General features: G+C 37.3%; 2 protein-coding genes across 3 annotated transcripts; one reads left to right on the top strand and one right to left on the bottom strand.

Annotated features, from left to right (window-relative positions):
* LOC125196873 (hippocampus abundant transcript 1 protein-like) lies at positions 1-6,096 on the top strand. The gene is made up of 13 exons (XM_048095533.1): positions 1-207; positions 3,369-3,480; positions 3,719-3,831; positions 3,909-4,231; positions 4,310-4,385; positions 4,466-4,552; positions 4,691-4,771; positions 4,858-4,890; positions 4,978-5,031; positions 5,319-5,360; positions 5,445-5,523; positions 5,604-5,674; positions 5,750-6,096. Exons 1-13 carry the CDS (start codon positions 43-45, stop codon positions 5,837-5,839), a joined length of 1,326 nt encoding a protein of 441 aa, XP_047951490.1. The 5' UTR covers positions 1-42; the 3' UTR covers positions 5,840-6,096.
* Positions 6,097-6,808: 712 nt separating this feature from the next.
* LOC125196802 (serine/threonine-protein kinase STY46-like) lies at positions 6,809-13,135 on the bottom strand. 2 transcript variants are annotated; one of them, XM_048095428.1, is made up of 16 exons: positions 12,694-13,135; positions 12,291-12,405; positions 11,545-11,609; positions 11,229-11,348; positions 10,341-10,395; positions 10,147-10,257; positions 9,919-9,969; positions 9,471-9,646; positions 9,244-9,381; positions 8,879-8,952; positions 8,594-8,769; positions 8,258-8,353; positions 7,827-7,907; positions 7,692-7,745; positions 7,408-7,542; positions 6,809-7,110 (listed from the first exon to the last, which is right to left on the bottom strand). In XM_048095428.1, the coding sequence occupies exons 1-16, from the start codon at positions 12,885-12,887 to the stop codon at positions 7,033-7,035; spliced, it is 1,719 nt and encodes a 572-aa protein (XP_047951385.1). In that variant the 5' UTR covers positions 12,888-13,135; the 3' UTR covers positions 6,809-7,032. The 2 variants fall into 2 exon arrangements, with proteins under 2 accessions (XP_047951385.1, XP_047951386.1); XM_048095429.1 differs by having other exon boundaries at positions 9,274-9,381; positions 12,694-13,134.
* Positions 13,136-16,298: the final 3,163 nt, after the last annotated feature.

Below are 16,298 nucleotides of genomic sequence, written 5' to 3'. Positions count from 1 at the left end.
TTCGTTGCAAAGGTTTGTGTGTGAGATTTGTGTGTGAGAGAGATGGAGAACTGGAAGAACTTGATGCATGTATTTGTGACGATATTTCTGTCGAATTTTGCATCGTTGCTAGTAAATCCAACTATTGCAGACGTTACCATGGAAGCTGTGTGCCCCGGAAAAGATGAATGTTCACTCTCCATTTATCTCTCCGGCTTCCAACAGGCTGTATGTCTCTCTCTTTTTCTTTTTTTATTATCAATGAATAGAAATTTAAAAGTTACGATATGGTAGATTCAAACCTGAAATCCATAGTTTTACATTAATTACTTTATTACTAGGTCAACACATATACATATGCATCTCTTTCTCTGAATGTGTGTGTGAGTTAATAAGATAGGAAGATTATGAGAAAGAAAATATTACTATCACTTTATCGGTAATGTCCAGTTATAGTTTGTTAGGAAAATTATTGCATGCATTGAAGAACACATAAGGAGTTGATTGATATAATTTTCAGTCACAAACATGTTTCATTGGGGTAATATAATTTATCATGTTAAACGTTATCTGAATGATTTTAATGGTAGAGACCTTTTTTCTTGTTAGTTCCTCTCCAAATAATTAATCCCTTACAGTGGCGGACACAGAAATATTTATCAATATGGACTGGAATTTCTAAATTTTATTTTAGAGTATACATTTGAGTACTGTAGATAATTTGTAGGGACTTTTACACTATAATTTACATCAAATTTGAATAAATTTTAAAAACAATTAATAAAAAAAAGTAAAAAAAAAAATTCATTGAGGGCTTAAGCCCCGTCCCCACTATACTTGGGTCCGCCCATGATCCCTTATCAGAGAAGATGACTCTTTCCTAGGAGTATGAGATTTTAGACACTCTTATTTTAAAGAGTTTAAATAAAAAGAGAAAATGTTAATAATATTTTAAATTAAAAACATAGATCAAAGTAAACTATAAAAAGGTTATTGGATATTTTAAATTAAAAAGATAAATCAAATAAACTATAAAAAGCTTATTGAATATTTAAAACTAGAAGAGCCGAATAAAATAATATAGATATAAAAGTAGTTGAATATTTTAACTATTTTAATTTCTAAATAAATAATGGATCATTTTTATCGGGACAAAAATAAAATAAATCGTGTTTAGTGGGACGAAGGAAATAATATTAAGATGTTTTAATAGAAAAAAGTTAAAGAGTATTTATATAGGATTATAATCAAAACTGAACCATATCTTGCAAAACACATTTATGTCCTTCTCAGATATAAGAATGTTATATTTACTTTGATTTTTGTTTATTTTATAAATTTTGAATTGAAAAATATGGAAGTTAATTTTAAATCATTTAAAATAATTCTTTCTAAAATGACTTACTCCCTCCGTCCACAAAAGCAATTTGTGTATGACACATGTTTTAATATAGAATTAGTAAAATAAGGGAGAGAAGGGAAAAAAGTAAGATAGAAGGAGAAAAAGTATGTGAGAAATAGTGTTAGTGGAATGATGTGTAGAGCTATTATTTGTTGAAAACTTTCCATAAATAAATGTGCTCTATTTTTTATGGACGGCCAAAAATAGTAATTATGCTCTATTTTTTGTGGACGGAGTGAGTATTTTAAAAAAATCTCCATATTAAAAAAAAACCTCTATGTTTTTATTCTTTATTTGGCAATAAGATTGAGTTTTGTATTTATAATCACCCTATATACACTTAAATATATTACTCCCTCCGTCCCTGAAAATTTGTCATCTAATTCCTTTTTTTTCCGTCCCTAAAAATTGGTCACCTTTCACTTTTACCATTTGGGAAATTGGTCTCTAAAATCATGAACTTTTTCAAAAATTTGGTATTTCCCATTAACTTTGAAATTGGTATATAATATCATGAACTTTGCATTTTGTTTGGTATTTTCCCAAACTCACCCAAATATGATATTTTCGTCAAAATCTTATTTATCGTAAGCAACCGTGATATGTTTTATAATATTTTAAACCATTTTTTAAGTTCATAACATATAGGATAAAAAGTCACGTTGAAAACCATGTAAATTTAATTGTGTCAAGTATGATTAAAAAGCCTCGTAAGTTAGTCAAATATAGTAATAAACATGCCGTGGGAAATACCAAACAAAATGTAAAGTTTGTGATATTATATACCAATTTCAAAGTTCATGGAAAATACCAAATTTTTGGCAAAGTTCATGGTTTTAGAGACCAATTTCTCTTACCATTTTTAATAGTGGACCTCATATTCCACTAATAATTCTCACTCACATTTTATTGTAAAACTAATATATAAAAGTAGAACCCACATGCCACTAACTTTTTCAACCCACTTTCTATTACTTTTTTTATTAAAACCAGTGCAGGGTCAAATAGTGACAAATTATGGGGGACGGAGGGAGTAATAAAATAAAATACTCCCTCCGTCCCAATAAATATGAAACGTTTGCTTTTCGGCACAAGATTTTATGTAGTGTTGTTTTGTGAGTAAAAGAAGAGAGAGTAAAGTAAGAGAGAGGGAAAAGTAGAGATAAAATTATTTCTATTTTAAGAAACGTTTCATTTTTAATGGGACAACTCAAAAAGGAAAACGTTTCATTTATAGTGGGACAGAGGGAGTACTAGATTAGTTACATGATAATAGTTATAATATTTAAATAGAAATGATTGGCGTAATTTGTATAGTTTGCTTAATAATTAAAGTCCAATTGCCGACAAATATGTACTCCCTCCATCTCAAGATATTAGACCCTTATTTCTTTTTGGGGTGTCCCAATATATTTGAGTCATTTTTATTTATGGTAAAAATACTACCAACTCCACTTACACTACTAAACAACATCTCCTAAATTCATGTGCTCAAAAGAAAGGGCTCTAATATCTTGAGACGGAGGGAGTATCTTATATTCCACTAAGTTTCGAACGTGAATTTGAATTCAGGGAAATTTTGTAACCCCAAACTGTATTTTATATTCCACTTACATCAAACTCGATTTATAACACCACAATTGGTTATTATAAATATTAATTACACTGTACTATGGCTCCACTTGCTTGGTTTTCTATTTTGGATCGAGCTTCAATTTGCTAGTTAGCGTAACACTGAAATGAACATGGTTTTCATGTTGGGATGAAGTGGGATTCAAAATTTCGTAATTAATACCATAATTATATTAATTAAGAATTAAATTTTACTAGGTTCGACTATCTCGGTTTTCTAGTTTGGATCAAGTTCCAAGTCAAATTTGATTATACATATGTTGTTTTCGTTCATTTAAGAAACTATGCAAAAAATTTAATTGATCAAAAGAAAATCCAATATGATGCTAAAGATGTAAAACACAAATAAATGCAGATTGCAGGATTGGCGTCTGTGGTTATGATGCCATTGATTGGGAATTTATCCGACACATACGGTCGAAAACTTTTGCTCACAATCCCTTTAACCCTCGCAATCATCCCTTTTGGTACATATACTTTTTCTATTCCGATCATTAAAATAAGAATTGAGAACTTTATTAGTTCGTTGATTCGTTAATATCAGTTCACCGATTGCTGATACTGAAAGTCGGCAGCTGATCATATGTTTTGTGATTTTAACTGATACTACTATTAGTGAATCAACAAACTTGATTGGTTCTCAACTTCTCGATTTAATATGGTTCTTATTTGATCACAACTCGATGAACATATATGTGTGTGTAGTAATATTGGCTACGAAGAGGACAACGGAGTTCTTCTACGTGTACTATGTCGTGAAGACTCTAACATCAACAGTAACGGATGGTGGCACCATCTGCCTCGCGCTTAGTTACATGGTACCTCCTCATCCATTCTATGTCTAAACTCATCAACATTTTTCTTGTGTAATAAATCATTTACTTGGTTTTATTAGGCTGATAATGTATCCGAGGGGAAACGTGTGTCCGCATTTGGGATATTCTCCGGTGTGGTCTCAGCAGCAATGGTTTGTGGAACATTAACTGCTCGAATTCTCCCCACAGATCGTATAAATCAGGTAGCGGCCGTTGTAGCCATTGTGGCAGCAGTTTACATGAGAATCTTTCTCGAGGATGATCGAAGGATGGCCCACCTCGCCAACGATGGTGTTGAGCAGCCAATGTTGAAGTCCACAACTGAAGAAGAAAGAAACGAGTCGTTGAAGACCACGGATTTGATGAAGTTGCCAAAGGACATGTATCGTTTGTTCAAGACCAGGTGTGAAATTTGACAAATATTCGATAATTGATTGAGGGTGCTGAAGCCCCCCCTAACATCGTTTTCACGTATTTGCAGCAATACTGTCTCATTGGCCTCGTTCGTTGCCTTCTTTAACAGCCTTGCTGAGGCAGGGATTTCTGCTTTCTTGATGGTTCTCTCTCTTACTCTCTCCTTTTCGTTCTCTCGTGGTTAGTTCTAATTAACGAGCGAGGGTACATTTATCCTGGGCAGTATTTCTTAAAGGCGCGGTTCCATTTCCAGAAAAATCAATTTGCTGATATATGGCTTATCACATACGCTGCAGCGACCTTCTCAACCGTATGTGCTCTTCGTTTCTCCAAAAATGCTTCGTTCCAGGCTTATCTAGTAGTAACATGCTACTAGAATTAGGTTGTTTGGATAACAAGATTCTCCCTTGTTTACAACATATTTTAAATGTAGTATTGATTTGTGCAGATGGTGTTAATGCCCCTACTTGGTCCAATTCTAGGAGAGGAGACACTTTTGTGCATAGGACTTTTTGCAGGATTCTTGAATGTTTGTATTTTTCCCATTTTCTAGTTGTCTTTTTTCATCAAGCTGATAAAAAGTTATAAACACCAAGTGTGGGCTATTTATTACAGATGCTGCTTGATAGCATAGCTTGGGCACCTTGGGTAAGCTATTATAACATTTGTTAATATAGATACAATTTTTATGGGATGAAATAAATAGAAAGGCTTCTTTTTAACTTGTATATGCAGGTCCCTTATGCTTCTGCCTTCTTAGGAATCTTCCTCTTCCTAGCAAGTCCAAGTGTAAGTTAAGATTACACTCCATCCATCCCTAATAATTTATCACCATTTGATCTGGCACGAATTTTAAGAAATCTTATAGAAAGTGGGTTGAAAAAGTTAGTGGAATGTGGGTCTTATTTTTTATATACAGTATTAGTTTTATAATAGAATGTGAGTGAGAATGAGTTAGTGGATGTGGTGTCCACTACCAAAAATAGTCAAAGTGAAAGATGACAAATTTTTGGGGACGGAGGGAGTACATTAATCCTACTTTTGTTGCACATGCTGAATTCATTCAAATCTTGCAGATCAGATGCATTATTTCAAGAAAAGTCGGTGCTCATGACCAGGTTAGCCTGCATACTAACGGAGTAGGGGTTGCACTTATATTTAGCTTGCACATGCTATAACATTGATGAGAATTTGTTCATCAGGGGATTGCTCAAGGATGTCTTATGGGGATAGCTTCATTAGCTAATGTTGTCTCTCCATTAATCTTTAGCCCTCTCTCTGGTAATTACTTCAACTTATTTTCTTCCCCAAATATTTGATAAAAAAAACTCTATAACCACTACATGTGCAACGTGTTTCAGCTTTGTTCCTATCCGATGACGCCCCATTCAATTTCCCCGGTTTCAGTATCTTGAGTGTTGGCCTCGCCTACGTAAGATTTCTCCGTTTTAGTTCATGAAATGCTATACTCATCGTATTTAATCGAATAATCTTTTCGTGTGTGCAGCTTATAGCTTTCTTTATCAGTATAGTCATCAAGATTCAACCGCATTGCTCAACAAACAACGCATGTAACCACTCATGTTCCTTGGCCTAGTCATTCAAATCAAACATACATACACTCAAGCTTTGTTTTCCTTAAACAATCTACTAAGGAAATACGCCTTTGTTGTGTCCCTATACTTTTGTTATTTTGGTAAATGTAAATAGAATACGAGTTACACTTACATTCATTACACTTGGTTTTATCATCAAGAATCTCAATGATTGTCAAATTCTAACATTTCTTTGGTAATTGGTATATAATATAAACTAGTAGTACTATAAGATTAATGTCTTCACTACATAATTGTATATTCCGGGCCTTATATTCGCTATAAATTCAAATTTGAACTCGTATAAATAAACATGCTACAATTATGAAATGATCCAAACCCATAAAGGAAAAAAAATGGACAAGGGTTCACGCATAAAAAGTGAGACCCAAAGTTTAGATGGAGTTGAAGAAATGATAGAAATAATATATGGATAGAACACCATTTTGCATACCAAAGACCTCAATCCAAACTAGGGATGCACTTTTAGTCAAAGCAACCACCTCATGGTTTAACGTTATAGCAAAGAGGAACTAGGGCACATATATAAAAAATTGGAGAAAATACTCCAAACGAGACATCAAATTGAACAAAGCATATTCCATCCGTTCCATAAAAATAAGTCATATTTCCTTTTTCATTGATCCCATAGAAATAGTACATATTTATTAATGAAAACAATTTTATTCTCTCTTAATTTATCAATTATGGATCACACCATCCATTAACACTAATTCAACTATTTTTTCTTCTTATATCTTACTTAATCATTTGAGTTCCCCCCTCCAATAAAATTATTTCAACAACCTTTTTATTGTCTCTTTTACACATTGAAACCCATGTCATCCCCAATTACACATCAAGAATTTTAAGTAAAAAACTTATCTGAGTAGAGTCAAATTCAAGCTTGTAAGAGATTTGTGCAATAATAAGCTATCACAGTTTAAAGACTTGATAATCGTGAAAAAAACTCTAAAAAGGAAAAACTACAAAGCATTGCAGAGTAAAATCCGCAAAAGGCCTAACATGCTAAGGAGTAAGCCTTAATTTTCAAAATGAAAATGCAGTACAACCTTAAAATAAAGGGATACTGTACAATGCAAATAGAATAATTGGACTTGCAATCAACCCTAAAATTGGAGGCGAGTATTAAGATCCCTAAGTTAAAAAGAAATTTTCCTTCTTTTATTGTTATTCACTGATGGCCGCGTTTCAATGCCGAAACGAACCTTCCAGATTTCTCCTTTCGTATGTCGTCCCCATCATCTCCAACCTATTTTCAACTTGCATCATATTAGCATTGAATTTCGAATGCGTTTGTTCTTCAAATAAAAGATGCTAAGATTTTCACGGATAGTTAAATAATAGTATAGCTCGTAAAGCACACGTGATTATGATGTAAACGAGCTAAAAACCATATTCGGGTATACTGTCTCTACCACTGAGTAAGTGTCCTATCCGGAAATAAAACTTGTTGAGAATAAGTATTCCTAGGTCAATGAGTGAGAGATGATGCATACATGTGTAACTAGAAGGTATGAGGTGATCATTAAACAGAAAAGAACAATACCTCCTTAGCAATTTTCTGCGAGATCTCCATTACTTCAGAAAAGTCAGGTCTCGACGCTGGATCTTGCAGCCAGCATCTCTCAAGCAGCTCGGCAAGCTTTGGGTGAGTGTTTTTTGGAATAGTTGGTCTGAGACCCTAAAACGCCACACAAATGGAACTTGTTTGAAGTTTATTGCAACATTTTCACAGGGTATGCACAGAGATTACATCTTGGTAAACCAAATGCGTATTAAATGGTCTTCACGAATAAAAGACCCAACTGCAAAACAGACTAGAAGCCTTACCTTTTGGACCACTCCAACAGCAGCTTGCAAAGGAGTTAAGTACTCATAGGGGATCTGACGAACCAAAACAAAACATAGAGCTAATTGTCGTCTACAAGAATCAAGAGTGAACAATTTAGAGAGCAGAAGAAGTACCTTTCCGGTCAGCAGCTCCCATAAAACCACCCCAAAGCTGAACACGTCTGCCTTATGATCATAGGGTTTATGTTCAATCACCTGTAAGAGAACAGGTTTTGTGAGCAAATTAAGATTAATCTCATACTGAGACAGGAACCGGAAAGAATATTTAACATTTTGAATATGGTGGACTGGACGAGGAAATGCAAGGAGTCTACTGATGCTTAATTTGAACTACTATATTCAGCTCCAGACGACCTCTTTTCAACCCCGAATAAAAGTGCATAAATTCTTTAGTTTAAAGTGACTTCAAATATAAGAAAGCCAAGCATGGGAATCTTCAGAACTGATAAGCTAATGATAGTCATAGTTATAGCTCAAAGAACATAATTTGCATATGCCTCGTTAGATCTCCTAATTTCAGATTTGGTTCAAAGACAAAGGCATACCTCAGGAGCCATCCACCTATATGTCCCAGTTTCAGCTGTCATAACACCTGATTGTGATATCACCCTGGCTACCCCAAAATCAGCCACCTTAACAACCTGTAGATAAAGACATTTGAGATCTCTTCCAAACTAGCAAATCTACAATAGTTGGTGGGGAAAGTTGGTAAAGGCAGATAAGTTGGCGTATAAGATAAAGTTATTGTATCAATCTTACATAGAACCGAAGTAAAAACCCAAATATTTTCTACACATGAATAATTCTATCATTTGACAGATTTTTTTATGTTTGGTATGTGAGGGGGACGATTAAAGCAGACTCAATTTAAAAGTGCTTACTTCATTTTCATCCATCAAAAGATTAGCAGCCTTCAAGTCCCTGTGAATGATATTGTTCTGATGCAAATAGTTCATGCCCTTTGATACATCAATAGCTACTTTGAGTAAAGCTGGGAGCTTAAAAGTACCCCTTTGCTTGTGTAAATAATCATAAACACTCCCTCCAGACATGTATTCTGCAATAAAACATAACAAAAAACTTACCCTGATAGGCATTTTACCTCTTAGTAGCTCAAACAAGAACTTAACATTTTTTAGGCCACGGGTACTATGTCTAACATATACCTGTCACTATGCACAATTTAGGAGGTCTCGTGCATGCTCCTATGAACTGCACAACATTTTTGTGTCGTACTTTTCTGCGAGTAGCATAAAGTAATCAATAAAAAGAGAATAAAAAGATAAATAGATAACAATTCAGTTAAGAAATCTACCCACAATAATAAGCTAACTTTAAGATGGATGCCGGTGTCAAGTTTACAAGGTCAAAATAATAGCAATACTGATGAACTGAGCAAAATAGATTTGCATGGATATTAGATAACATAAGTGAGACAACTGTGTCACAAATGACCATTTAAAAACCAAGAATTACCGGCTGTCGATAAAAAAATTGTTGTTTAAAGGATGTATCAAGCATAGCTGGTCACCTGTGTATCCACAAATGTACAACAACGAACCTCATTATATATACTTCCTGGGCAAACTCCTTTTCTAGTTCAGTATTCAATCGCTCTGTCTTGAGAATTTTGATTGCTACTTCCTGACTGCAGAATGTACCTTTATATCTGAAAAAAGAAATAGGTATTTTTTCATAGTTACTAAATAGAACAACCCAACTGCATCCATATGTTAAATGTAACAGTCTGGTACTTACAGATCACCATAAGATCCTGATGCTATCTTGGACTCAAATTTCAAGAGTTGAGGATCAATTTCCCAGACATCAGTACCATCATTGGGAATTGTCAGATGATCAGCTTCACTTTTAATGCATAGTGGATCAATTTCACTGAGAGGAGGCAGGTTCTGTGTATTTGGCCACGAATTTTTCTGCATCAAACATGAATCAATAATGGAAAAGCATATCTGTTTCCGTTGATTATAACATTCTATCAGGTAGTGTCACTGTCATCACATAACAATAAACCAGGCATATATGAGACAAATACGAACTGACTCAAAGAAAAAAGAGGAAAGATGCCAAGAAAACCATAGTAGACCTAGTACACAGGTGCTGTAATAGAGTAAACTAGTAAAGTACATAAGCATTAGCAACAGCAGCTTCACACTGGCTTCATAACAGCGAATATAATGTGAAGTACCTCAATCTTGAAAAGTTCTTTTTCTATAGCAGTCCGGAGTTGCTCAATCTCCTGAAATATGAAGTCAGGGACGACCCAAAATGCATGGAAACAGTAAAATTACTACAAATGAAAAGCAATTTAAAGGACATTCGTAGGATGAAACATATCTGACATGAAAGAGGGAAGATAGCCTAAGAAAATGAAACAATCCATACAACAAAAATGACAAAATTACGCTTTAGATACCTCAAAGGGGCACCCATCAACAACAAACACATCCAATGAATAGCCATCCATTGTGGAAAAGGCATGAGCTTCTTGGATGTTCAGTCCAATTTCAGCTAATAAAGAAGTCAACTGTAAAAGCCATCATTAGAGAGGGTACTTCATGTTGAATGTGTCATGTGACCCCAAGTGAAATGGATAGGTGCACTAATTACCTGACTGAGAAGCTTTGGCTTGTCATCTGCTGAAAAGGTAATCTCATGCATGGCCCTGTATTAACGTTGAAGAATAAACTTAATGACATGCCTGTCTAGTATGAACTTATTTTCATCAAACATTACAACTTCTCAAACAAAACAGTTGAGTGGTAATGACACAGCTAAAATTCCAGAAAGAACATTTCCACACATTAAATTAAAGCTGTGTATAAATCAAGACTGGGATTGCAGAATATTAATCAAACTGTGCATATAAAATACCCATAATGGACATACATTATATAGTACTATTTTGGTTTATTGGCATGATGAGAGTGGGACATCCAATCTATCTTAATTAAATATATGTTTGATTCAGTTGTGTCATCTCTTTACAACAAGCTTTGAAACTTGCAACCCACTTCAAAAGCTTATTTTTAAAGTCAAATCCAACTTAATCAGTCAAAGGTCGGCAGTTTCACTAAAATTTTCCATTATAAAAATCATTCCCTAAAGTCGCCCTTTCCTTGACCGGATAATCAAGAAAACTCCATCTATCCCAAGTACCAGTGGCAGCCTAAGAAAAGTGGAACGTCTAGCTTATTATTCTGGATGTGTTCCCACAAGGAATAAAATTTAGCTCCAAAAAGAATGTAATGGAGCAAGACAAAGTAACAAAGGATCGAAAGTAAGAGAACCCCCCCCCCTCCCACGCGAAATGGCTGATGGACCAACTACTTTGCAAGGACCCAAAAAAGTCAACCAAAATAAGAAATGGGTGGGACATGGAACAAAATCAATTGGATCCAACCAATAACAGCCTCAAGAGTGAAAGCAAACAAGTCATGTGTGATGTCAACTAAGTATAAAAATAATGATAGAGATCAGATCAATTATATTGTATACCTGGGAAGCATGGTGCCAGCCTCTATGACACTATCCCCATCTTGAACTTCAGATTTATTTGCTTCGAGTGCAAGAGTGTCAAGATTAGGAGAAGAACCAAAGGCAGGTGGGGGATGGATACTGAATGAAAAATGGGATAGTAAATACTAAATATTCACAGAGTCATTAAAGCCTCGCAAAAACTACATAGATCTGAACCAAGAGAGAGGTAATGAATAAAATATTATAATGATGAAAGATAATGACAAACTGAAACTGTTAATACAGGAGCAAACATGACAGCTAACTTTAATTTCAAATGAGTCGCTGGCTACACCTTCCCCTTCTTGGTGAATGTGAATGTACTGAATCCCCAGAATTCCCATCAAAGAGAGGTACAACCTGTGCAGGATTAAATTATTATACATATAGATGACATAAAGCAAGCATAACTATCATGCGAACAGTAGACAGAGACATGGGTTGTTAGACTGTGACACACATTGGCTGGCTAGTTTATTTGAACTTTAGCGAAACAAAAAGTGGACAACCATTATAGAACTCAAGAAGCATCTACTTTTATCTAGGGGCAAAAAATGCAACATATTACATTACTATGTAGTCTAAGTAGCGACTCATTTGCTAAAATGTCAGATTCTACCTAGATAGTAGCTGGGATACATTCATGAAACAACCATCTTTCACTTTCCAAACCTCACAATATACCATTTGCTAAAATTAAAATTAAAGTCATTGAATAATAAATCTAGCTAGAACCTCTGGCACTTGAGATCATTATAAGGGTAAAACCTTAAGCTTTTTTGAAGTTGGACGTAAATTTTAAGGTATAAAGCATGGGGATTCTGGTGAAATCAGTTAGCATTCACTTTTATAATTACTCTGCAGATCCTATTTGTCTCCACTCTCCACCAATCAGCCAAGTTGACTATTCTACCTTCTCAAAGAAACAGATCCTATCTTGCTTTCAAGCCTAACGATCACCAGAAGCCACATGAATGGGTAGCGAACATTAAACAATAAGATATCAGGATTCCAGAGGGGAGCAGAACAGTAATAGTTCACCTGTACAAGCCGAACTTCGAAAACTGGCCTGTTAGCAGGATCACGAGCTAGATGCAGTAAACGCTTGTGCGTGAGAAGATCTTCTGCCCTCTCAACGTTGACATCCATTGCATACCTTCGGTGAAGAGACATAAACCTCAGTCATAGACTAACTAACGAATCGAATCGATGCAGAACGATACAATTGTAGAGAAGTAACAACAACAACAACAAAAATCATTGACATCACAGCTAATTTTAATGGTAATCTAACTCGATTGCAGCAAATGACTACAGTCTTAGTACACCGTAACAGCAAGTTCCACCAATTAAAAGCAGAAGACATGTTTGAAAATGTTAAATCAGCTGAAATTAGTGAATCCAAACAATAATGGAAATGATAGCGATAGAGAGTGAAGGCAACCTGGCGGGGAGGCGATTGAAATGCGCCCAAAGCTGGTCATCGAAAGCAGGCTCCTGCGCGTCGGGATGATGAGATTCCTTGAGCCGCCGCAAAACCTCATTGTAAACCTCCACTTTCTTTCGCTGTTGGTGGCTCTTGGCAGCCGAAAATTCGACCACCCTACTTCCACAACTCTCGTTATCTTCCATCACCATTTGAGATTGCGATTGATTTTGCAAAAATCGCAACCACAAAGGCGTTGATTTCGCTTCAAATTTCGATGCAATGGGTTTTACGGTTCATGTAAAGTGAGATTTCCATCACGCACGTAGCTAGTGTGGATTTGAAACGGCGAAATCCCTGAGAAAATGAGAGAGGTGTTGGGATGAATGTGGATTTTAGATTTTTATTTTGTGTTTCTGAATTGGAAACGCACTCCCATCAATATCTTCTGTTGATTATGAAACGAAACACAGTACGGCTTGTTTAATAACAAAGATGAGATATAACAAGATTTATTAAATAAAATAAGAAATGCGGGCTTCGTGTCAAGATAAGTTCGGATGAAGGTTTTTTCGTTGTTGTTTGGCAGACAAGAAATTATCTACATTTTGTATTAATAAATCATAATAAATGAGGTAGAAATGCTATCTGACCAAATTTATGAGATACATATCTTTGTATTTAAAGGAAAAATTTGCAGGCTGACATAATAAGTTAACTATGATATCAAACAATTAGAAATAGTCATATATGTATCTATATCTAGGCATTACTAACTTATCAAACGGGCCCTAAAAAGCGGTAAGTATCACCCACGGCAAACTCATACATGAGTGATGGACCCCACCATCATATTTTATGTATGCGTGTATGTATTAAGAAATGGATTAAGGTTTGCTGTAGGTAATTTTCTCCGGTAAAAATATAAGTCTGGTTAGTGGATTTGATTTGGGTTTCTTTGTTTTTAATTCTGTTGCTGAAATTATATTATGAATTGAATTAAAACGAATAGGTCCTAAGTCTAGGTCTCTAGGTCTAGGTCTAGGTCTAATTCTAGGGTGGTGGCTGCAACATTTATTTGTACTGGAAAAACAGTATCGAAGTGTTATTTAGAGCGTCTCTAATGGCGGACGTCGCGGTAGGACGTCGCCGACGTCCGACCGGACGTCCACCGTAGTGAAGAAAGGGCGCCCACGCCCGTCCCCAACGCCCGTCGGATGGGCTCGGACGTTCGACCCACGAGCGGGCGGACGTCCGAGGTCGGACGTCCGATTTTTTATATATTTAAAAAAAAAAAACTCTATAAATAGGGCTCATTGAACTTCATTTCATTCACACCACTTGTGTTGACAAGTTTCTCTCTCTAAATCTACAAATTTCATTTCTACTACAATGGAGTACAATAGGAACTCCCCTACCACGAGCGGAGGAAACACACTCACGTTTCCCACCGGAACGACGGGAAACTTTGCGGGGATGATGCCAGGAGCAGCGGGGATGGGCGGTATGCCGCCAAATATGGCAGGGGTGGGTGGGATGATGCCCGGGGCAGTGGGGATGGGCGGTACGCCGCCAAATATGGCGGTGGGTGGGTCGATGCAGCACAGGAGCCCGAGGACGCCTAGGGAATCTGTCTATCGCCCATATATAGATTTGTTGGCCGATGATTCCCCTAGTACTATTCCGGAGACTCAGTACGCCGGTATCGAGACTTTCTCTTTTGAGGTGTTGCGAGCGGAGTTGGGGCTATCGTCTATCCGTGAGACTCCCGATGAGGCAGAGCCTGTTGCAAGGGGCGGGAGCAAAGGCAAGGGCAAGGCCAGAGACGGGGGTAGGGGCAAGGGCAAAGCCCCGAGCTCTTCCTCGCACACGGGGGCAGAGGAGGAGGAGGGTGAGGATGAGCGGGAGAAGAGGACGATCTGGACCGTGTGGGAAAATGCCGCGCTTGCGAAGGCTTGGATCGGTGTAGTAGAGGATCCCTATGTCGGGACGAACCAGTATGTTGACCGAATGTGGCATCGCATTAGTGAGGCCTACCTCATACTCAAACCGTCTGGGGCGAAGCCTCGCACTCCCGAGCAATGCCGGAAACAGTGGCTTCGGTTGAGGCCTAAGCTCAGTCGTTTTGCCGCCCTCTACCAAAACAACATACGCATGGCAACCAGCGGCATGTCTGAGGATGATGTGAAGAAACGAGCCTTGGCCCAGTACCCCGACAAAGAATTGAAGTTCAAAGATTTTGACCAATGGGAGGCCTTTCTCGTGGTCAGGGAATCGCAAAAGTTTTGTGCGGATGTCGACTCGGGCTGGAAGCGGACGAAGATCAACTCTTCCGGTGAGTACAAGCAGCAGTGCTGGTTCGCATGAGCTCCCCGAAGCCGATGAAGTGGCCCCGCTACCATGATCAGACTCTCGCCGTCGTCGTTGCCCGATGGGGCAAAAGGCTGCGCAGCGGATGGCGAGGGGAAGCGGCAGCGGCAGCGGCAGCCGGGTCCTACGAGGTCGAATCGGAGGCCCCTGAAGGCCCAGGTATGAACGACCGTCTCGCCCGCGCGCAGCTAACGAAGACCCTGATGCAGAGCATGAATAGGTGGTTTAGCACGCACGATCCTGACAAAAGGATGTGCAAGGATGTGATCGATGCGTCGTCGGCACGATTTAGGAATGCCACCCATTGATGATTATGGCGTCGAGATTGGGGGCGGGGACGTCGGAGGCGGCAGCGGCACGGGCGATGGGGACGAGGACGAGGAGGAGTGAGAGCCGAGGGTTGTATTTCTCGACTTTTTATGATTATGTAATTTTTAGGTATTATGTAATTTTATTTTTAAATTATGTAATTTTTTTTAAATTATGTAATTTTTTTAATGAAGTATTTGAATTTTCCCGTATTCCGTGTCGATACTTTAATTCCGTAAATAAAAAAGTCCGTAAATTGAATAATTGCGGGAAGTCCATCGCCACCCATGCTGTGGGGACAATAATCCTAAGAAATAGCGAGTTCATATAGGTGGACTTCTCATAGGTAAATAGTATGGACTAGAAAGTAGTTTCCAATATTATCGCCACCCATGCTATGGGGACAATAATCCTAAGAAATTACAAGTTTCAGAAGTTCAAACAGAATTTACGAGATAGCTTGGTCTTGTTATCAATGCATGAGCATTGTTATGGGAGTGTGTTGTAGAAACGAGATTCTGTAATGCTAAATCTGATGGTCGTGCTTAGGCAACATTTGGCGGCCATGCCGTGCTGCGGTCTCTGGACTATTCGCCGGTGTTGTGACCAGTAAAAATGTTAAAATTTTAAGGCGTATTGACCTCTGCTTGAGGGTACAAAATTTTAATTTTTCAGTTCTGAGAATTTGAAAAGTTTTATGGTTAATCTCCTCAATTTCTTCACATAAGTTTATGACAAATAGTAAATATTCTGTTTTGCAGTGCAAACTAAATCGTCAACATGTCACTCAATCCTCTTTCTGCAATTCTTAAAGAAAACAAACTCGAGGGCCACAATTAAGTAGAATGGAAACAAAATTTGGACATCGTTCTCACGGAAGATGAGTACAAGTTTGTGCTCACTACTCCACGGCCCCCAGTGCCGGCGGCTAACGCCGCGCAAGA

Source organism: Salvia hispanica, chromosome 6 (genome assembly GCF_023119035.1).
Source record: "Salvia hispanica cultivar TCC Black 2014 chromosome 6, UniMelb_Shisp_WGS_1.0, whole genome shotgun sequence".
NCBI lineage: Eukaryota > Viridiplantae > Streptophyta > Magnoliopsida > Lamiales > Lamiaceae > Salvia > Salvia hispanica.
Note: the sequence above shows the minus strand (reverse complement) of the source record. Positions and strands in the feature narration are given on the sequence as shown.

Excerpts from the sequence above, each read along its gene's own strand:
- LOC125196873 (XM_048095533.1), top strand. The coding sequence starts at position 43 with ATGGAGAACTGGAAGAACTTGATGCATGTATTTGTGACGATATTTCTG. Across the intron at positions 3,481-3,718 it reads CCTCGCAATCATCCCTTTTG|TAATATTGGCTACGAAGAGG; the intron begins GTACATATACTT and ends ATGTGTGTGTAG. Across the intron at positions 3,832-3,908 it reads GCCTCGCGCTTAGTTACATG|GCTGATAATGTATCCGAGGG; the intron begins GTACCTCCTCAT and ends TGGTTTTATTAG.
- LOC125196802 (XM_048095428.1), bottom strand. The coding sequence starts at position 12,887 with ATGGTGATGGAAGATAACGAGAGTTGTGGAAGTAGGGTGGTCGAATTT. Across the intron at positions 11,349-11,544 it reads CATTCACCAAGAAGGGGAAG|TATCCATCCCCCACCTGCCT; the intron begins GTGTAGCCAGCG and ends TTTTTCATTCAG. Across the intron at positions 9,647-9,918 it reads AAGAACTTTTCAAGATTGAG|AAAAATTCGTGGCCAAATAC; the intron begins GTACTTCACATT and ends TGTTTGATGCAG.